At 46.9% G+C, this 23,625-nt stretch overlaps 1 protein-coding gene across 1 annotated transcript in view; it reads right to left on the bottom strand.

Moving 5' to 3' along the window:
* abcb8 (ATP-binding cassette, sub-family B (MDR/TAP), member 8) overlaps positions 1-23,625 on the bottom strand; it is a 126,109-nt gene that overhangs the window by 36,409 nt on the left and 66,075 nt on the right. Inside the window, exons 7-9 of the mRNA XM_085992192.1 lie at positions 15,729-15,814; positions 14,555-14,652; positions 11,961-12,066 (exon numbers count right to left, since the gene is read on the bottom strand). Coding sequence (XP_085848318.1) covers positions 11,961-12,066; positions 14,555-14,652; positions 15,729-15,814 — 290 coding nt within the window. The remainder of the gene's footprint in view (positions 1-11,960; positions 12,067-14,554; positions 14,653-15,728; positions 15,815-23,625) is intronic.

Raw genomic sequence — 23,625 nt, 5'->3', positions numbered from 1 at the left:
TCTCTACCCAGAGGGCTGTGGAGGCTCAGTTGTTGAGTATATTCAAGACAGAGATCGATAGATTTTTGAATATTAAGGGAATCAAGGGATATGGGGATAGTGCAAGAAAGTGGAGTTGAGGTAGAAGATCGCTAGTTTACTCTCATATTTTATTTTCCCTTTCTTTATCAATTTCTTGGTCCTCCTTTGCTGATTTCTAAAATCCTACCAATCCTCAGGCTTACTACTCTTTTTAGCAACATTATAAGCCTCTTCCTTTAATCTAATACTATCTTTAACTTCTCTTGTTAGCCACGGTTGGACCATTTTTCCCATGGTGTTTTGATTCCTTAAGGGAACGTATATTCGTTATGAATTATTTCTTTAAATGTTTGCCATTGCTTTTCTACTGTCATATATTTTAATCTAGTTTCCCAACCTACCTTAGCCAACTCGCCTCTCATACCTACGTACAGTAGTTTGCTTTGTTCAGGTTTAGGACCCTAGTATCGGACTTAACTAAATCACTCTCAAACTCAAAATAAAATTCTATCATATTATGATCACTGCTCCCCAGAGGCTCCTTTACTACAAGGTTCTTAATTAACCCAGTCTCATTGCACAGTACTAGGTCTAAAATAGCCAATTCCCTCGTAGGTTCCTTGACATACTGATCTAGAAAACTATCTTGAATGCATTCCATGAACTCTTCCTCTGCACTATTTCTGCAAATTTGGTTTGCCCAGTCTATATGAAAGTTAAAGGGGCGCCCCGAAAAAGGTAGCGCTCCCACGGCCGATTTTTTCGGAAAGTGCCCCGCGTCCCTCTTGGGGCGCTGCGAGCCAAAAGTGTGGCGCTACGTGCCACGGTACAGCAGGCCTTCCTCCCCTTATTAAAGCCCAGCTGGGTCACCAGGGATCGGGAGTGCTGGCAAACGAGCTCACGGAGAGCAGCCGGCACCCCGTGGGGAGGCGGTTCAGGAGGCTAGGGACAGCAACGGGGGCAGGTGCTGGCAGGCGGCCAGCAACAAAAATGGCCACCCGCCACCACCCCTTTAACTAGCGCCGCCCCGGCCGCAGGTAGGCCCCCCTGACCCCATCAGAAATAGCGTCCAGCTGTAAGTCAGGGGGGCGCTACCAAAGATCGCGGCCGGGGCACGAGCGGGGCACTGCGCACAGCGATGACATCATCGCTGGCGGCGCAGCGCTGCGGGCGCTAACGGTTATCGCCACCACTAACCTCCTGCTGAATTTAGCGGGAGGTGTTGGCAGCGCTGCGCCTGGGCGCTAGTTGCTTTGCACCCCGTTAGCGCCCTGTTAGGGCGCTAATGGGAGGCGCAAAGCAACCAAATTTCCCCCCAAACTCCCCCATGATCACGGTATTACCAGTGTTACATGCATCTTTAATTTCCTGATTTATACTCTGCCCGACACTACAACCACTGTTAGGGGGCCTATAGGCAACTGCCACTAGCGTTTTCTGCCCCTGTTGTTTCTTAGCTCCACCCAAACTGATTCTACATTTTGTTTTTCCAAGCCAAGATTCTTTCTCAATACAGTGCTCAATAGTCAATGGATCTGGAGATTCTGGGGGTGCGCAGTCAGTGCAGCCTCTCAGCCATGTCACCACGGGACAGTGACAGCAGCACTGAGCACAGCTCTAGTTGTCACTAACTGCCAAACATTTAGGGTAAGATCAGATGGAGGCTGTACACATCAACCCAGGGCCAATTGGTTTCCAGTGAATTTTGTACTTTGTAAGGTAAATTTAATCAGTGCTGCAACACAGTATTATCCCAGGGCAGGTACAGCACAGGTTAGATACAGAGTAAAGCTCCCTCTACACTGTCCCATCAAACGCTCCCAGGGCAGGTACAGCACGGGTCAGATACAGAGTAAAGCTCCCTCTACACTGTCCCATCAAACACTCCCAGGGCAGGTACAGCATGGGTTAGATACAGAGTAAAGCTCCCTCTACAATGTCCCACCAAACACTCCCAGGGCAGGTACAGCACGGGTTAGATACAGAGTAAAGCTCCCTCTACACTGTCCCAACAAACACTCCCAGGGCAGGTACAGCACGGGTCAGATACAGAGTAAAGCTCCCTCTACACTGTCCCATCAAACACTCCCAGGGCAGGGACAGCATGGGTTAGATACAGAGTAAAGCTCCCTCTACACTGTCCCATCAAACACTCCCAGGGCAGGGACAGCATGGGTTAGATACAGAGTAAAGCTCCCTCTACAATGTCCCACCAAACACTCCCAGGGCAGGTACAGCACGGGTTAGATACAGAGTAAAGCTCCCTCTACACTGTCCCAACAAACACTCCCAGGGCAGGTACAGCACGGGTTAGATACAGAGTAAAGCTCCCTCTACACTGTCCCATCAAACACTCCCAGGGCAGGTACAGCACGGGTTAGATACAGAGTAAAGCTCCCTCTACACTGTCCCATCAAACACTCCCAGGGCAGGTACAGCACGGGTTAGATACAGAGTAAAGCTCCCTCTACACTGTCCCATCAAACACTCCCAGGGCAGGTACAGCACGGGTTAGATACAGAGTAAAGCTCCCTCTACACTGTCCCATCAAACACTCCCAGGGCAGGTACAGCATGGGTTAGATACAGAGTAAAGCTCCCTCTACACTGTCCCATCAAACACTCCCAGGGCAGGTACAGCACGGGTTAGATACAGAGTAAAGCTCCCTCTACACTGTTCCATCAAACACTCCCAGGGCAGGTACAGCACGGGGTTAGATACAGAGTTAAGCTCCCTCTACACTATCCCATCAAACACTCCCAGGGCAGGTACAGCACGGGTTAGGTACAGAGTAAAGCTCCCTCTACACTGCCCCACCAAACACTCCCAGGGCAGGTACAGCATGGGTTAGATACAGAGTAAAGCTCCCTCTACACTGTCCCATCAAACACTCCCAGGGCAGGTACAGCACGGGTTAGATAGAGAGTAAAGCTCCCTCTACACTGTCCCATCAAACACTCCCAGGGCAGGTACAGCACGGGTTAGATACAGAGTTAAGCTCCCTCTACACTATCCCATCAAACACTCCCAGGACACTCCTGAGTCTAGAAATAGGAGGACAGAGCAGATGAATGCGTGGCTAGAAGGATGGTGCAGGAGAGAGGGCTTTAGATTCCTGAGGAATTGGAACTGTTTCTGGGGGAGGTGGGACCTCTACAAGCCAGACGGGTTGCACCTCAACGGGAACGGGACCAATATCCTCGCGGGAGGGTTTCCTAGTGCTGTTGGGGGGGGTTTAAACTAGCTTGGCAGGGGGATGGGAACCTAAGAATAGAGTCAGTAGGGAGGGAAGAAAAACTGCAATTGGAAAACATAAACGTAGAAAGTAAATTGGAAGGACAGAGGAATCAAGGGCTAGATAGTAGTCAACAAGGAGGTTTGCCTGTACTAAATGGTATATACTTCAATGCAAGGAGTATAGCGAACAAGGCAGATGAGCTGAGGGCACAGGTAGATACTTGGGACTATGATATTATAGCTATTACAGAGACGTGGCTGAAAGAGGGGCAGGTATGGCAGCTCAACATTCCTGGTTACAGGATTTTCAGACGGGATAGAGAGGGAGGTAAAAAGGGAGGGGGGGTCGCGGTATTGATTAAAGAAACTATTACAGCTGTGAGGAGGGATGATATGTTGGAGGGATCATCAAACGAGGCCATATGGGTCGAATTGAAAAACAAAAAAGGGGCGATCACACTGCTGGGAGTGTACTACAGACCCCCAAACAGTGAGAGGGAGATAGAAGAGCAAATATGTAGACAAATTTCTGAGAAGTGCAAAAACTATAGGGCAGTAATAGTAGGGATTTCAACTACCCCAATATTAGCTGGGATAAAATTAGTGTGAAGGGTATAGAAGGTGCGGAATTCCTAAAATGCATCCAGGAGAACTTTTTTAACCAGTATGTAGCAAGCCCAACAAGGGAGGGGGCGGTTCTGGACTTAGTTTTAGGGAATGAAGCTGGGCAGGTAGAAGGTGTATCAGTGGGGGAGCAGTCTGGTGCCAGTGACCATAATTCTGTTAGATTTAAGGTAGTTATGGAAAAGGACAAGGATAGACCAGGAATAAAAATTCTAAATTCGGGAAAAGCAAATTTTGCTAAGCTCAGAGGGGATTTAGCCATAGTGGACTGGAAACAGCTACTTGAAGGTAAATCAGTGTCAGAGCAGTGGGAGGCATTCAAGGAGGAGATCCAGAGGGTTCAGACCAAATATGTGCCCTGAAAGAAAAAAGGTGGGACTAACAAATCTAGAGCCCCCTGGATGTCTAGGGACATACAGGGTAGGATAAAGAAAAAAAGGGAGGTGTATGACAGATACCGAGGGCTAAATACTCCAGAATCTTTAGAGGAGTACAGTAAGTGCAGGGGTGCAATTAAAAAGGATATTAGGGAGGCAAAGAGAGAGCATGAAAAATTCTTGACAAGTAAAATCAAGGAAAACCCAAAGATGTTTTACAAATATATTAAGAGTAAGAGGATAACTAAAGAAAGGGTAGGGCCTATTAGAGGTCATGAGGGTAATGTGTGTGTGGAGGCGGGAGACGTCGGTAGGGTTCTTAATGAATACTTTGCGTCTGTTTTCACAAAGGAGAGGGGCGAAGCAGACATTGCTATCGGGGGGAGGAGTGTGAAATATTAGATGAAATAAACATCGTGAGAGAGGAAGTATTAAGGAGTTTAGCAGCTTTAAAAGTGGATAAATCCCCAGGCCCGGATGAAATGTATCCCAGACTGTTAAGCAAAGCAAAAGAGGAAATAGCAGAGGCCCTGACCATCATCTTCCAATCCTCTCTGGCATCAGGTCTGGTGCTGGAGGACAGCTAATGTGGTACCCTTGTTTAAAAAGGGAGAAAAGGGTAGACCGAGTAATTACAGGCCAGTCAGCCTAACCTCGGTGGTGGGAAAATTATTGGAAAGAATTCTTTAGGACAGGATAAATCTTCATTTAGAAAGACACAGATTAATCAAGGATAGTCAGCACGGATTTGTTAAGGGAAGGTCGTGTCTAACAAATTTGATTGAATTTTTTGAGGAGGTAACAAGGAGGGTAGATGAGGGTAGTGCGTTTGATGTAGTGTATATGGACTTTAGCAAGGCTTTTGATAAGGTTCCACATGGCAGACTGGTCACGAAGTTAAAAGCCCATGGGATCCAGGGCAAAGTGTCAAGTTGGACTCAAAACTGGCTCGGAGACAGGAAGCAGAGGGTAATGGTTGATGGGTGATTTTGTGACTGGAAGGTTGTTTCCAGTGGGGTTCCGCAGGGCTCAGTACTAGGTCCCTTGCTTTTCGTGGTATATATCAATGATCTAGACTTGAATATAGGGGGTATGATTAAGAAGTTTGCAGATGACACTAAAATCGGCTGTGTGGTTGATACTGAAGAAGGAAGCTGTAGACTGCAGGAAGATATCAATAAATTAGTCAGGTGGGCAGAACAGTGGCAAATGGAATTCAATCCAGAGAAGTGTGAGGTAATGCATTTGGGGAGGGCTAACAAGGAAAGGGAATACACATTAAATGGTAGGACACTGAGTAGTGTAGAGGAACAAAGGGACCTTGGAGTGCATGTCCACAGATCCCTGAAGATAGCAGGCCAGGTAGATATTGTGGTTAAGAAGACATACGGAATGCTTGCCTTTATTAGCCGTGGCATAGAATACAAGAGCAGGGGGGTTATGCTTCAACTGTATAAAACACTGGTTAGGCCTCAGCTAGAGTACTGCGTGCAGTTCTGGTCACCACATTACAGGAAAGATGTGATTGCACTAGAGAGGGTACAGAGGAGATTTACAAGGATGTTGCCGGGAGTAGAGAATCTTAGCTATGAGGAAAGACTGGATAGGCTGGGTCTGTTTTCCTTGGAACAGAGGAGGCTGAGGGGAGACCTTATTGAGGTGTATACAATTATGAGGGGCCTAGATAAAGTGGATAGAAAGGACCTATTTCCCTTAGCAGAGGGGTCAAACACCAGGGGGCACAGATATAAAGTAATTGGTGGAAGGTTTAGAGGGGATTTTGAGGGGAAATTTCTTCACCCAGGGGGTTGTGGGGGTCTGGAACTCACTGCCTGAAAGGGTGGTAGAGGCAGAAACCCTAACCGCATTTAAAAAGTACTTGGATGTGCACTTGGGATGCTCTAACCTGCAGGGCTACGGACCAAGAGCTGGGAAGTGGGATTAGGCTGGATGGCTCTTTGTTGGCCGGAGCGGACACGATGGGCCGAAATGGCCTCCTTCCGTGCTGTAACTTTCTATGATTCTATGATTCTATGAGGGCATGTACAGCACGGGTTAGATACAGAGTAAAGCTCCCTCTACACTGTCCCATCAAACACTCCCAGGACAGGTACAGCACGGGTTAGATACAGAGTAAAGCTCCCTCTACACTGTCCCATCAAACACTCCCAGGGCAGGTACAGCACGGGTTAGATACAGAGTAAAGCTCCCTCTACACTGTCCCATCAAACACTCCCAGGGCATGTACAGCACGGGTTAGATACAGAGTAAGGTTCCCTCTACACTGTCCCATCAAACACTCCCAGGGCAGGTACAGCACGGGTTAGATACTGAGTAAAGCTCCCTCTACACTGTCCCATCAAACACTCCCAGGGCAGATACAACGTGGGTTAGATACAGAGTAAAGCTCCCTCTACGCTGTCCCATCAAACACTCCCAGGGCAGGTACAGCATGGGTTAGATACAGATTAAAGCTCCCTCTACACTGTCCCCATCAAATACTCCCAGGGCAGGTACAGCACGGGTTAGATACAGATTAAAGCTCCCGCTACACTTTCCCATCAAACACTCCCAGGGCAGGTACAGTGTTACACAGTTATGTTGGGACTACATTGTACAAGTGTACTGGGAAAGTAGTGCGCAGGCGCCGCACAGGCACTTGGAAATATCACCCCGCACCATGCGGCAGGCAGCCATTACAACTCAAACAAAATAGTAGTTTATAATTACAAACTACCGAGTCCAGAGGCGTCTTTACAAAGCACTACGAGCGCTAGAAGACATAACATGGTGGCAGCGGTATAAGTGAGTAAAACTTACGCACATAAAAACGATATCAGATTGAAGAAAGAAATTTACAAGTAAACTCTGCAGCGTTTTAACCGCGAATCGTATGGGCAGCTAAAATGGCGGCGTCCAATGCACTGACCGCGAATATGCTCCCCATCATGAACTGGGAAGCCGACGATATCGTGGAAGCTTTCCGGAAATTTAAGCAAAATTGCGAGCTTACATTTAAAAGTTTCCTGAAAGGCTCCTCCGATGAGGAAAAAGTCAGCTACATTCTACTGTGGGCAGGAGAAAAAGGCTTAGATCTCTATAACAGCTGGAGTTTATCCGAAGAGGATAAAACGAACCCTACGGAGATTTATGAAAAGTTCAGTAACCATCTCGAGCCTAAATCAAACCACCGCATACACAGGTATAAATTCCAAAGCTTAAGACAGGAACCTGGTGAAACGGCTGACAATTTCCTGACGAGATTAAAAAACGAAGCCAGCAAATGCAAGTTTACGGAACTAGAAGAAAGGCTGGTAGACCAATTAATATGGGGATCAGCACATACAGAAGTGCAAAAAGAACTAATAGGAAAAGAAAAGCTCGGAATATCAGAAGCCATAGATACAGCGAGGGCTCACGAAGCCACAAAACAACAGATAAAAACGCTGAATACTCATACGGCTGACGTGCGGACAACTCCCGAACCGGATCACAGAGTAGATGCAGTGCGCGAAAAGCACAGCACACAAAAACAAGTATATGACAGCGGGAAGAATACGTGTAGAAACTGCGGAAGACAACATGACTACACAGACAGAAGAAAATGCCCAGCGTATGGAACAAGCTGCAACACGTGTGGTAAAGCAAGCCACTGGCAAAAGATGTGCAGAGCTAAAAGAGAGGGGCTACACACCAAAAGCAGAGGTGGGCAGCAGAACCAACAAAAGAAAAATAAAATCCATACCATGGGTGAGCAAGATGATGAAGACTGCGGGTACGACAAAGCCATGAACATTGAAACCATAAAGGTTCTCTTACACGAAACGTCCAGAGCGGAAAGCACCCCAAAGAAAGAATGGCACACTATCATCCAGATTAAAAAGAGGATCGAAGGACAGCCCACAACCATCAATCTAAAAGTAAAGTTGGACACAGGAGCTCAGAGCAACATCCTTCCACTGAGGCTATACCAGAGGATCTTCCCCGAAAACTTGGGCGAAGATAGATACCCAAAAAGAGGATGTTTAAAAGCAAATAACGTCACGCTGACCGCGTATGGGGGGAGCGAGATCAGACAACTTGGAACAACCTATATAAAAGGAACACACAAAAGCAGAAACATCAACTGCATTTCTATGTGACCGACTCCGAGGAACCGGCGATCCTGGGACTAAACAGCTGCGAGAAGCTGGGGTTAATCTCGGTAAACCACGAACTAACAAAAAACACTGAAAGTCGACAGCAACACCCCACTGGAAAATCGTCCACAAATCATGGACACGAAACATTTGATGGACATGTATCCAGAGTGTTTTGATGACACTGTAGGATGCTTCGGGGAGTTCAAGTACCATATAACAATAGATCCAGAGGTAAAACCCGTCATCCACGCTCCAAGAAAAATACCCATCGAGCTAAAAGAAAAATTATACACCGAACTAAAAGAAATGGAAGAGAAAGAAATAATCGCAAAGGTCACTGAACCCACAGACTGGGTAAACTCGATTGTGGTACGGGAAAAGCCGAACGGGCGGCTCAGAATCTGTCTGGACCCCAAAGACTTAAACCAGGCAATAAAGCGGGACCACTACCCCACACCAACATTAGAAAAAATCACACCAGCACTGGCAGGAGCCAAAGTCTTCTCCAAACTGGATGCCAGAAACGGCTACTGGAACATAAAACTGGATGAAGAATCAATTAACCTGACGACTTTTAATACACCATTGGGGCGTTATAAATTCCTGCGGCTGTCATTCGGGTTGAAAGTCAGCCAAGACATCTTCCAACAAAATATCGATGAAACATACAAAGGCTGTGAAGGAGCCATTGGAATCGCTGATGACATCCAAGTTTACGGAACAAATGAAAGAGACCACGACACACTTGCACAAGGCCATGGAGCGCACCAGAACGGCTGGCATCAAGCTGAACGCCGAGAAGTGCATCGTTAAAAGTACGAAATGCAAATTTTTTGGCATGATCTACACACCGGAGGGTGTCAAGCCTAATCCCGAAAAGGTCGAGGCGATAGCAGAGATGAAACCTCCAAACGACAAGAAGGAGCTGAGAAGCTACCTCGGCTTGGTCCAGTATATGAGCTCTTTCATCCCGAACATGTCAGGCTACACAGCGAACCTAAGAGAATTACTAAAGAAGACACCGAATACCAATGGTCAGAATCCCATGAGAGGAACTTCAAACACCTAAAGGAATTATTATGTAAAGAAACCAGCCTGTCTTATTACGATAGAAAAAAACCTGTCACCCTACAGGTAGATGCCTCTACCAGGGGGCATGGGGCAGCCCTCGTGCAGGAAGGAAAACCAATAGCTTTCGCATCGAAGGAATTGACATCAGCAGAGACAAGATACACAAACATCGAAAGAGAGCTATTGGCAGTAGTATACGGATGCGAAAAGTTCCACACCTACTTATACGGAAGAAAATTCGAGGTAGAGAGTGACCATTGTCCACTCGAACAAATTTACAAGAAAAACCTAAGTAAGGCCCCAGCAAGACTGCAAAGGTTACTGTTAAGACTCCAAAGTTACGACTTCGAAAAAGAAATGGCACTGGCAGATGCATTGTCTCGATTGTCACCACACGAAAAGCACGAGATGAAGGGCCTGACAGTAAAAATACACCACCTCGTAAATGTTACTCCCACAAAGCTTAGCCAAATTCAAGAGGAGACTGGTAAAGAAGAGGAGTTGCTACTACTCATGCAACAGGTAATACAGGGGTGGCCGGAGAAGATCCAGCAGGTCCAAAACCAAATCCGACAGTACTGGACAATCAGAGACGACATCTCGGTGGAGGACGGTGTTCTCCTTGCTGGCTCAAGACTCATAATACCAAAAACGATGCAAACGGAACTTCTCCGCTTAATACACCAAGGCCATATGGGGATGGAGAAATGTAAACTAAGAGCCAGATCAGCTATGTACTAGATAGGCATGTACAAAAGCATAGAACAAATGGTCTCCACATGCTGCATATGCCAGAAATACCGAAACACACAGCAGAAGGAGGAGATGATTCAAATGGAAGTACCCCCGAGACCATGGCACACAGTCGGAACAGATCTGTTCCAGTGCAACCAGGAGTGGTACATCATAGTAGCAGACTACTACTCAAAATTTCCTTTTGTCAGAAGGATAAACGACATGAGAGCCACAACAATCACAAAAATTGCGAAAAACTTATTCGCAGAACAGGGCATCCCAAAGAAGGTCATCTGCGACAATGGGACACAATTCACCTCCAGCGAATTCAGAGCACTAGCTGGAAAATACGGATTTAAAATAATTACCTCATCCCCACATTACCCAAGGGGACACGGATTTATTGAAAGACAGATCCAAACAGTCAAAAGAGCTCTCATTAAAAGCAAGGAGATGGGAGAAGACCAAGACCTCGCCCTTTTGGCAATCAGATCGACACCTTTGAGAGCAGACTCGAAATCACCAGCAGAACTACTAAACGGTAGAAAATACAAAACAACTCTACCAGCAAAGATATATCCTCCCCAGGACCAAGAGGACGTTCAGCAGAAGCTGATGGAAACACAAGCTACGGGGAGCACACACTATAACAAGCATGCAAAACCACTACCGGAGCTGCTAAATGGGCAATCAGTGCATATACAAGATCTGTTGTTGAGAACATGGAGTCCAGCCAAGGTTATTGGAAAAGCTGATACTCCAAGATCTTACTTGGTAGAGACAGAACCTGGGAACCAATACAGGCGAAACAGGATCCATATCAGACCCTCACCTGAAGCTGTCAAACAGCGGACAACATTAACAGCAGTTACGGTACCAGACACGGAAAACAATATAACGCCAGAAACAAACACCTCAAATACAACAACTGCAAACATGCACTCTCCAGAGCCAAACACGACAGCACCGGCAACAAGAAAAGAACACACCAAAACACCACAGAAAGGAATAGTTACAGCCAAGTCCACAAGATGGAGGAGTAACATACAACCACCTGAGCAGTATGGCGAATAATTATAAAGACAATTATAATTCGCACAGAACAGTAAAACAACATGGACAAATATCTGTATATAAATTGAGCAAAGAAAGCTCATGTTCTATATTTTTGTTAACGTTATTCAACTGGAAACATTGTAAAATAGAAAATTGATGTAATTAGTTTTGTTGGGAAAGAGGGATGTTACATAGTTATGTTGGGACTACATTGTACAAGTGTACTAACACTCAAATTAAGTGTAGCAGCACTACGATGCTGGGAAAGTAGTGCGCAGGCGCCGCACAGGCACTTGGCAGGCAGCCATTACAACTCAAATAAAATCGTAGTTTATAATTACAAACTACCGAGTCTAGAGGCGTCTTTACAAAGCACTACGAGCGCTAGAAGACATAACATACAGTATTGGAGAAAAGGAGACACCGTCCCCTCAGTATGAGCTGATGATTTGAACCCAGGCCCAGGGGGAGAAAGCTGCCTGTAACCCACTGCCAGAGCCCCATCCGAGAAAGATGACCCTCAGCCCCTCTGCCTGGACTGTATTGGATTTCAGGTCCCAGAGGGTGAATGTGCTGCACCTGACCCAATGCCCCCAAGTCGCCATCTGTTGATGGCGGCGCTCAGTCTGCCCACTCTGCAGTGACCAGGCACCAGTACAGCCCACCACTGTAGAACAGTGCCCTCTAACCGACTGACCTCTGCACAGTCTGTGTGGCCACCAAGAAGGACATCATATCGCCGGCACGGAGCTGCTCCTTCGCCATCAACGACCCGCTGATGCAGATGGTGCCTAGAACTATACCTGCAAGAGGCAACAGTATTTAACATCTTACTGTAACCAATAAACCTGAACCTGCCGCAACAAACATCAACAACTCGCATTGATAGAGCATCTTACTGCAATTATATAGGGCCCTGGTGAGACCACACCTGGAGTATTGTGTACAGTTTTGGTCTCCTTACCTAAGGAAGGATATACTTGCCACAGAGGGAGTGCAACAAAGGTTCACCAGACTGATTCCTGGGATGGGGGGATTGTCCTATGAGGAGAGATTGAGTAGACTAGGCCTATATTCTCTCGAGTTTAGAAGAATGAGAGGTGATCTCATTGAAACATACAAAATTCTTACAGGGCTTGACAGGGTAGATGCAGGGAGGATGTTTCCCCTGGCTGGGGAGTCTAGGACCAGGAGTCAGAGTCTCAGAATAAGGAGTCGGCTATTTAGGACTGAGATGAGGAGAAATTTCTTCACTCAGAGGGTGGTGAATCTTTGGAATTCTCTACCCCAGAGGGCTGTGGAGACTCAGTCGTTGAGTATATTCAAGACAGAGAGCGATAGATTTTTGAATATTAAGGGAATCAAGGGATATGGGGATAGTGCAGGAAAATGGAGTTGAGGTCGATGATCAGCCATGATCTTATTGATTGGTGGAGCAGGCTCGAGGGTCCGAATGGCCTACTCCTGCTCCTATTTCTTATGTTCTTAACATAGATAAATGTCCCAAGGTGCTTCACAGAGACTTAATGAGGCAAAAATGGATGCCGAGCCAAAGGAGGAGACATTAGGACAGGTGACCAAAAGCTTAGTCAAAGAGATGGGTTTTACTGAGGTTCTTAAAGGAGAGAGAGGTGGAGAGGAAGCGGGGTTGAGGGAAAGAATGGATGGCTGAAGGTATGGCCGCCAATGGTGGGATAAACTGGGGGAATTTACGATAGGCGCACCGTGGCTGCAGTGTGTACTATCCACAGGATGCACTGCAGCAACTCGCCAAGGCGTCTTAAACAGTACCACCCAGGACAAGGGCAGCAAGTGCATGGGAACAGCATCACCTCCAAGTTCCCATCGAAGTCAAACACAATCCTGACTTGGACCTATACCGGCCGTTCCTTCATCATCGCTGGGTCAAGATCCTGGAACTCCCTACAGCACTGTGGGAGTATCTTCACCACACGGACTGCAGCGGTTCAAGAAGGCGGCTCACCACCACCTTCTCAAGGGCAACTAGGGATGGGTAATAAATGCTGGCCTTGCCAGCGACGCCCACATCCCAAGAATTAATATAAAAAAAGTAAGCAGCACATTCTAATGTGTTTTAACTACCGTTTGTACTAACTGTACCCCCCAATTTGGTATTGTCTGCAAATTTTGAAATTGTGCTTCCGATTCTCGAGTTCAAGTCATTCATGCACATTGTGAATAACAGTGGTCCCAGCACCGATCCCTGTGGAAAACCACATCTCACCTTCCGCTAGTCTGAGTAATTACCTTTAATTCCGACTGTTCTACAGCCAGTTTGCTCTCCATTCTGCTCCTTGTCCCCTGACGACACATGCTCTGTCCTTAGTCCTGAGTCCACTATGCCTTTTGAAAATCCCAGTATATTACATTTACTACACTACCCTTGTCTACTCATTCTGTTACTTCTTCAAAGAATTCAATAAAGTTGGCCAAGCATTACCTTCCCTTTTGAAATCTGTGCTGGCTACTCTTTATTATATTTTAGGATTCTAGATCTTTTTCTATTGCATCTTTCAGTAAAGGTTCCATTATCTTTCCTACTACCGACATTAAGCTAACTAGTCTATAGATCCCTGGACTTATTCTATCTCCCTTTTTAAACACAGGAATAACATTAACTGTCTGCCCGTTGTCTGGCACTATTCCCTTTTCTAATGAATTGTTAAATATATGTAACAGTGCCTCTGCTATCTCTTTCCTAGCTTCTTTTAATATGCGCGGATGCAATCCATCTGGACCAGGGGTTTTATTGTCTCTAAGTTTGATTAGTTTATCACTTATCTTCCCCCTTCCTAACTTAAAGGTCCTTTTTTTTCTCTGACCTCTTCTTCTAATGTCATGCCCACCATGTTAGTCTCCCTGGTAAATACCGAGGCAAAGTAATGGTCCAATATTTCTGCTATTTTGCTGTCATTACCTAAGAGTTTATCGTGTGTAACCCTTAGTGGCCCGATCCATATGCTGATTTTTCTTTTGTTATTTATGTGTCTGTAGAATACTTTAATATTTATGTTTATAGTCCTTGATCATTCCGTCTTGTATCTTTCCTTCTATCTGTCACACTCTGTCTCTCAGTCTTGTTCTATGTCCACTCTCTGGTTCTCTCAGCCCTCTCTGTTTCTGTCACACTCACTCACTGTCACCCTCTTTCTGTATGTTTCTTTTTCAGTCACTGCCGTCTCTCTGACACTCTTTTTCTCTGCTCCCTCTTTCTCTCTAGCTGTTGAGGTGGGATTTACCAGTGAATAAAATGCCACACAGTTTACTTACAGTTCAGTGTAAAGTTGGATAATCCCTGGAAGATGCCAATTCCAAACCCCAGGACCTGGTTCATGTTGCTGGATTTATCCACCTCCTTTGAGAAAAACCTCCCAACACAAAAATAATATCAGTAGTCTGTCCATCAGCCAAAAGTCAAAATATTCTCAACAGCAATCTTTCGAGTGTTCAGCCATACACAGTCTGCACTCTCACTGGCGATACTCACTCCCACCCCATACCGTGTGATCCTTTTGTGTCTCGGTGTCAGCTCCTGTACATGTACAGTACACAGCGGGTAAAAGGGAATGATTCACTCCCGTCTGGTACTGTACGGCCTGTGTGTGTCTCAGTGTTAGCTCCTGTACATGTACAGCACACAGCAGGTAAAAGGGAACGATTCACTCCCGTCTGGTACTGTACGGCCTGTGTGTGTCTGTGTTAGCTCCTGTACATGTACAGCACACAGCAGGTAAAAAGGAACTATTCACTCCCGCCTGGTACTGTACGGCCTGTGTGTGTCTCAGTGTTAGCTCCTGTATATGTACAGCACACGCCTGATAAAAGGAAACGATTCACTCCCATCTAGTACTGTATGGCCCGTGTATGTCTCAGTGTTAGCTCCTGTACATGTACAGCACACACCTGATAAAAGGAAACGATTCACTCCCATCTAGTACTGTATGGCCCGTGTGTGTCTCAGTGTCAGCTCCTGCACATGTACAGCACACACCTGATAAAAGGAAACGATTCACTCCCATCTAGTACTGTACGGCCTGTGTGTGTCTCAGTGTTAGCTCCTGTACATGTACAGCACACACCTGATAAAAGGAAACGATTCACTCCCGTCTGGTACTGTACGGCCCGTGTGTGTCTCAGTGTCAGCTCCTGTACAGTACAGTACACAGTGGGTAAAAGGGAACGATTCATTGTCTTCTGGTACTGTACAGCCCGTGTGTGTCTCATTGTACCGTGATTGTGCACACCAGTGAAAGGGAATAATAATCTGTATAATTGGGTAATGAGCAACAAGCCATCCAGGAATGTACTGATGGGAATGAATGCTTCCCCTCCACTCCTCCAATGCATGTGACTGAATGGCTTAGCTTAGTTCTGAACGGCATTAAATTAACACAGAAACCAGTCTCTGTGTGGGCTCCATCGGGAAGGCTCCCATGTTACTTACTCAACTTCCAGCTCTTCCATAGCAAACGCCTTCACCGTCCGAATGTTTCCCAGCGCCTCATCTGCCACACATGTTGCCTTGGCAACCTGAAAATAATTTGTTAAAACAGATTTCACACTGGCATTCAGTGAAGTCAGAAACCAAGCTCCAGCACTCCTGTTCGTGCCAGTGTCCTGCGCCTGATGAATAAATCATTAACTTCTGCTTTATGCCGTCTCAATGAAGTTCCTAATTAGCACAAAATCGCTCCTTAAACTGGCACGAGGTGGCAGAGACAGCAAGACGGCTCCTACGAGAAATGCGAAAGTTTAACTCCGCCAAAGTAGGGGGCGACCTTCTGAGGCTGAGACACGTTCTTCGCAATAGTGTAGAGGGAGCTTTACTCTGTATCGAACGCGTGCTGTACCTGCCCTGGGAGTGTTTGATGGGACAGTGTAGAGGGAGCTTTACTCTGTATCTAACCTGTGCTGTACCTGCCCTGGGAGTGTTTGATGGGACAGTGTAGAGGGAGCTTTACTCTGTATCTAACCCGTGCTGTACCTGCCCTGGGAGTGTTTGATGGGACAGTGTAGAGGGAGCTTTACTCTGTATCGAACCCGTGCTGTACCTGCCCTGGGAGTGTTTGATGGGACAGTGTAGAGGGAGCTTTACTCTGTATCTAACCCGTGCTGTACCTGCCCTGGGAGTGATTGATGGAACAGTGTCGAGGGAGCTTTACTCTGTATCTAACCCGTGCTGTACCTGCCCTGGGAGTGTTTGATGGGACAGTGTAGAGGGAGCTTTACTCTGTATCTAACCCGTGCTGTACCTGCCCTGGGAGTGTTTAATGGGACAGTGTAGAGGGAGCTTTACTCTGTATCTAACCCGTGCTGTACCTGCCCTGGGAGTGTTTGATGGGACAGTGTAGAGGGAGCTTTACTCTGTATCTAACCCGTGCTGTACCTGCCCTGGGAGTGTTTGATGGGACCGTGTAGAGGGAGCTTTACTCTGTATCTAACCCGTGCTGTACCTGCCCTGGGAGTGTTTGATGGGACAGTGTAGAGGGAGCTTTACTCTGTATCTAACCCGTGCTGTACCTGCCCTGGGAGTGTTTGATGGGACAGTGTCGAGGGAGCTTTACTCTGTATCTAACCCCGTGCTGTACCTGCCCTGGGAGTGTTTGATGGGACAGTGTAGAGAGAGCTTTACTCTGTATCTAACCCGTACTGTACCTGCCCTGGGAGTGTTTGATGGGACCATGTAGAGGGAGCTTTACTCTGTATCTAACCCGTGCTGTACCTGCCCTGGGAGTGTTTGATGGGACAGTGTAGAGGGAGCTTTACTCTGTATCTAACCCGTGCTGTACCTGCCCTGGGAGTGTTTGATGGGACAGTGTAGAGGGAGCTTTACTCTGTATCTAACCCGTGATAAGACCCGAAACGGTTGCGGGCACACAGCGCTGAGCACTGCCCGCGCCTGTTCAAAGTGGTGCAGGCAGCTCATCATAACGATTGCAGCACTGATCTCAGCGCTAAACGCACTGCTGATTTGCTTAGCACTGAATAGGGGGGCCAATATCGGGTGCAGTCTACTAGCCAATAAAGTTTGGCATAGGCTGTCTGCACTACTTAAAGGGGAGGTGCTTTGTTGCAGAAGCCCCTCATTGTCATGAAACAATAGCAAAATACTGCGGATGCTGGAAATCCGAAATAACAACAGAAAACGCTGGAAAAACTCGGCAGGCCAGGGCAGCATCCGCGGAGAGAGACACAGAGTCAACGTCTCAGGTCGATGGCCTTTCATCAGAACTGGAAAAAAGCAGGAAATGGAAAGCAAGTTTAGGGGCTGGGAAAAGGGGGAGGGGATGAAAGAACAAAAGGGAAGGTCAGTGATAGGATAGAAAGCAGGAGAGATTGAGAGACATTGAGAGATATTCAAGGCGAGAGGAGGTGGTAATGGGACAGGTTAAGGAACAAAGGATGGCTCTAGATGGGGTGTGAATGGCGCTGGCAGAATGAAGGACAGCTGCCATGTGGGAGGGAAGAAAAAAGGCCAAACAAAAAGTGTGGATAAAAAAAAGAGAAAATATATGTATGTGATAGGGGCCAAGGTTATGATCTGAAATTGTTGAACTCTGTTGAGTCCAGAGGGCTGTAGAGTGCCTAACCGAGTTTAGCAGATTGAGAGGGGATCTCATCAAAACCTATAAAATTCTGTCAGGTCTGGACAGACTAGATGCAGGAAGGATGTTTCTGATGGCCGGGGAGTCCAGAACCAGGGGTCATAGTCTAAGGATAAGGGGTAAGCCATTTAGGACTGAAATGAGGAGGAATTTCTTCACCCAGGGAGTGGTGAACCTGTGGAATTCTCTGCCACAGAGGGCGGTAGAGGCCAGTTCATTAAATATATTCAAGAAAGAATTGGATATATTTCTTAAGGCTAAAGGGATCAAGGGATATGGGGAGAAGGCAGGGACAGGGTAGTGAATTTGGATGATCAGCCATGATCACATTGAATGGCGGAGCAGGCTCGAAGGGCCGAATGGCCTACTCCTGCTCCTATCTTCTATGTTTCTATGTCTATATTTCTATGAGGTGCTGTTCCCCTCATTGTCATTGTGGACAGAGCCAAGGCCCAACAGCCAAGGGAAAGGGCGAGGAGATTTTCAGATGTGGCACTGGAGGCCTTGGTCCTGGTGGTTCAAAGACATCGTCAGGTCCTCTACCCGCAGGGGGACAGGAGACCTTCAAGGCAGAAAACCAGAAGGCTGTGGGAGGAGATCACTCAAGCCATCACTGGACCTGGATCCAGTTGCGCAAAAAGTTTAATAACCTCACACAAGTGGTCAAGGTGAGTGAATGCATCATCAAATGGCATATCCCACCATCTGCACCACAAGCACACTTCACCCTCACACATTTACCACTGCTGCAAGCCTCACACCAACAGCTCAAACCTTGCACACACTGCCAGCTATTCAAATATGGCAGGCACATCACCCAAACCCATTGCACCACACTCACTGACGCACTTCATTTTCTCTTGCAGGCAAAAGTGGCTCACAACTGCAAGGAGCAGCAGCAGATGGGTGGAGGGGAAGCCAGACTTCAGAACTTGACGGAGCAGAAGGAAGCAGTTCTGGACATAATTGGGGGGGCAGTCACAGAGTCCGTGGCGATCAGGGAAGTTGAAAGCATTGCTGATGATGACTATATGCTCATATCTAATCCTTCTTCTCACATCCCATCTCATCCCACAATCTCTTCTCACTTACAAGCTACTGATGGTGTATGCATGGATACCTTGCGTTCCTCCCCTCCCCTCACCACAACCCGACCCTTGTGCCTTTCTCCTTTCAGATACTCATGAACTCCAACCTGGTCAGCCAGTCCCCGAAGTGATGGAGGAGGACAGTGATAGAGGAGAAGACACGCCGTCACTGCATTTGACACTCACAGGCACCAGCTCAGAAAATGGCACTGCGTGGACTTCAGAGGGTAGTATAGAGGCGGGGTCTGCACGTTGTGGGCGGCAGCCAGGCCAGAGGGAAAGGGTAGCTTGGGTGACAGCCCCCCGGAGGGCGAGTTCGCTCAAGAGTTCTGTTGTACAGGATTCAGATGATGACCTCAATGGGGCGGCCTTCAGAAGAAGGGTGATGGGCATGCACGCAGAAATGCTAGGTGCAATCACAAGCCTGCCAGAGAGCCTCTTGTTCGTGTCAAAGAGCATGGAGGAGTCCAGCTCCAACATTGCACGGGGCATAGAAACATAGAAGATAGGAGCAGGAGTATGCCATTCGGCCCCTCGAGCCTGCTCCGCCATTCAATGAGATCATGGCTGATCATCCAAATTCAGTACCCTGTCCCTGCCTTCTCCCCATATCCCTTGATCCCTTTAGCCTCAAGAAATATATCCAACTCCTTCTTGAATATATTTAATGAATTGGCCTCCACTGCCTTCTGTGGTAGAGAATTCCACAGGTTCACCACTCTCTGGGTGAAGAAATTCCTCCTCATCTCTGTCCTAAATGGCCTACCCCTTCTCCTTAGACTGTGACCCCTGGTTCTGGACTCCCCAACCATCGGGAACATCCTTCCAGCATCTAGTTTGTCTAGTCCTGTTAGAATTTTATAAGTTTCGATGAGATCCCCTCTCATTCTTCTAAACTCCAGCGAGTATAAGCCCAATCGACCAAATCTCTCCTCATACGTCATTCCTGCCATCCCAGGTATCAGTCTGGTGAATCTTCGCTGCACTCCTTCCATGGCAAGAACATCCTTCCTCAGATAAGGCGACCAAAACTGCACACAATACTCAAGATGTGGCCTCACCAAGGCCCTGTACAACTGCAGCAAGACATCCTTGTTCCTGTACTCAGGAAATCAGGGGCTTTGCATGGAGCTTGGAGCCCGTGATTTCCAGGATGGAAATGATGGGCAACTCCATGAGAGACCTTGTGGGCGCAGCCATGATGCTGGGTGTGATGGGCGATGGCGCAGTTTCATTTGCAGCACAGGCGGAAGCGACCCAACATCTCAGTGCTGCTGTGGAAGCTCAGACTGCTGCTATTGTGGCTGGGTTTACGAGTGTGGAAAGGGGCTTGCAAGGTCTCACAGCACTCCAGCAATCTGTCCCCCAACAGATGGTTAGGAATGCTGAGGCGCCGCCCCGAGGGAGTGGCAGTGGCTCCATGGAGCAAGTAACTGCTGTCCTCTCTCAGGATGACAGCATTCCTACTCCCACTACTGCCACTCCGCCAGTGCCCTTGCTGCTGCCTGTCATCCAGCCAGCCCAGACTCTTTCAAAACCCTAGGATGTAGGCCATCAGGTCCAGGGGATTTATCAGCTTTCAGTCTCATTAATTTCTCCAGTACTACTTTTTTACCAATACCAATTTCTTTCAGTTCCTCATTCTCGCTAGACCCTTGGTTGTCCACTATTTCCGGGAAGTTTTTTGCATCTTCTTCCGTGAAGACAGACACAAAGGGCTGGATTTTCCTAAGCCCCTGGAGTCGGATTGGAGGCGTGCGGGCGATAAAAATCGGAGATCCGGGGGTCCCGACCCCATCCCACCTCCAACCCGCCTCCATGTCAATTACATAGGAGTCGGGTTGCCGACAAGTGCTGGAACCCGACTCCCAGAGGCGGGAAGGGATTAAAGGCAATTAAACTGCCTGTTAACAGGTAGTTAACAGGTAGTTTTTTGCCTATTCGCGATTTTTATTGCTGGTTTGTGGGCTTCCCGACAGCTCCAAACCACGAAAAGTTTTCGAGGCGGGACGTGGGTCTGAGGTCTTGGAGGGGTCGAGATGCCCAGTGTTCAGGTGAGTGAGGGGTGCAGGAGTGCAAAGGTAAGTGTTTTGCAAGTGTTTAAAGTGTTTAAATAAGTTTAACTTACTTTTACTTACCTTTACAGGAGTCCTGCATTCCGGTGTCGGGAGTCGGCTGCAAGAACCACAGAAGCTCCGATTTTTAAAAAAAAATCAGCTTCTTGGTTTCTGCAGCAAAATGATTTTAAAGTTATCCTGAGAAAGGACTGAGGCTGAATTAGCAGTTTTTCAGTGCTTGACAGCTTCAAACAGCTGTTAAACACTGATATTTCATCTGCCAAAAGCTTTTGACAGATGAAATGTCAATCTCGGACGTCACCAATTGCCGGGTGGCCCTTAATTGGCCTGCTGAGCCCACAGGGCGGGCTCAACAAGGTCAATCAGAGGAAAATCCAGTGGGTTGGCCACATCTCCATGGAGGCGGGACAACAAGCCCGAATGTGGGTTTCCCACCTCCAACCCGCCCCCGTAGCAAAATCCAGCCCAAAGTATTTGTTTCATTTCTCTGCCATTTCCTTATTTCCCATTATAATTTCTCCTGTCTCTACCTGTAAGGGACCCACATTTACTTTCGCTAATCTTTTCCTTTTTACATACCCATAGAAGCTTTTACAGTCTGTTTTTATGTCTCTTGCTAGTTTACTCTCATTCTATTTTCTCTTTCTTTATCAATTTCTTGGTCCTCCTTTGCTGAATTCTAAAATCCTCCCAATCCTCAGGCAGCATTATAAGCCTCTTCCTTTGATCTAATACTATCTTTAACTTCTCTTGTTAGCCACGGTTGGACCACTTTTTCTGTGGGGTTTTGTACCTTAAAAGGAATGTATATTTGTTGTAAATTAGGTATTAATTCTTTAAATGCTAGCCATTGCTCGTCCACTGTCATACCTTTTAATGTAGTTTCCCAATCTACCTTAGCCAACTCACCCTACCTACGTAGTTTGCTTTGTTTAGATTTAAGGCCTTAGTTTCGGATTTAACGAAATCACTTTCAAACTCGATAAAATTCTATCATATTATGGTCACTCTTCCCTAAAGGCCCCTTTACTACAAGGTTATTAATTAACCCTTTCTTGTTGCACAATACCAGATCTAAAATAGCCTGTTCCCTAGTTGGTTCCTCAACATACTGATCTAGAAAACTATCTTGCATACATTCCATGAATTCGTCCTCCACACTATTACTGCAAATTTGGTTTGTCCAGTCTATATGAAGATTAAAGTACCCCATGATCACTGTATTACCCTTGTTACATGCACCTCTAAATTCCTGATTTGTACTCTGCCCTACATTACAACTACTGTTTGATGGCCTATAAACAACTCCAACCAATGTTTTCTGCCCCTTGCTGTTTCTTAGCTCCACCCAAACTGATTCTACTTCTTGATTTTCGGAGCTAAGATCCTTTCTCTCTACTGTCTTTATCCCACCCTTTATTATCAGGGCTACCCCTCCTCCTGTTCCATTTTGCCTATTCCTTCTAAAAGTTATGTATCCTGGAATATTTAGTTCCCAACCTTGGCCACTTTGCAACCACATTATGGCTATTAGATCCAACCTGTTAATTTCTATCCGCGCTATTAATTCATCTATTTTGTTGTGAATGCTTCACGCTTTCAGATATAGTGCCTTTAGCTTTGACTTATTTTTATTTTTCCCTGATGTCACCTCAGTCACTGAAGCCTTATTACCTTTGTTACTCTCTCTGTACCTTCCTGACCCACTCTGCTTATTTTTACCCAAAACTCTACTCTGCTCTAGAGCCTTGACATTTCTCTCGCTGCTTTTAAATTTACTCTTTCCTGAATCCTCCTGCCCCACCACCCTCCCTCCTTCATTAGTTTAAAGCCCTGTCTACTGCCCTGGTTATTTGATTCACCAGGACACTGGTCCCAGCCCGGTTTAAGTGGAGCTCATCCCAATGGAACAGCTCCCTCTTTCCCCAGTACTGGTGCCAGTGCCCCATGAACTGAAACCCCTTCCTCCCACACCGCTCTTTGAGCCACGCATTTAAACCTCTAATCTGTTTGTCCCTATGCCAATTTGCACGTGGCTCAGGTAACAATCCAGAGATTATTACCTTTGAGGTTCTGCTTTTTAATTTGGATCCTAGCTCCTCAAACTCCCTCAGCAGAACCTCATTCCTAGTTCTACCTATGTCGTTGGTTCCTACGTGGACCACGACAATTGGATCCTACCCCTCCCACTCCAAGTTCTCCTCCAGCTGCGAGGAGATGTCTTTAACCCTGGCACCAGGCAGGCTACACAACCTTCGGAACTCTCGGTCGCGGCTGCAGAGAACAGTATCTATCCCCAAGAAGGTAAGAGCCCATGGAATCCAGGGTGCCTTGGCACATTGGATACAAAACTGGCTTAGTGGCAGAAGGCAGAGGGTAATGGTCGACGGTTGTTTTTGTGACTGGAAGCCTGTGGCCAGTGGGGTACCACAGGGATCGGTGCTGGGTCCCTTGCTGTTTGTGGTCTACATTAATGACTTGGATATGAATGTAAAAGGTATGATCAGTAAGTTCGCGGATGATACAAAAATTGGTAGGGTGGTAAATAGCGAGGAGGGTAGCCTCAGTCT

Source organism: Somniosus microcephalus, chromosome 7 (assembly GCF_052327205.1).
Source record: "Somniosus microcephalus isolate GS21.2 chromosome 7, FLI_Smic_1.0, whole genome shotgun sequence".
In the NCBI taxonomy this organism is placed as follows: Eukaryota; Metazoa; Chordata; class Chondrichthyes; order Squaliformes; family Somniosidae; genus Somniosus; species Somniosus microcephalus.
This window is presented reverse-complemented; position numbering and strand designations above follow the sequence as displayed.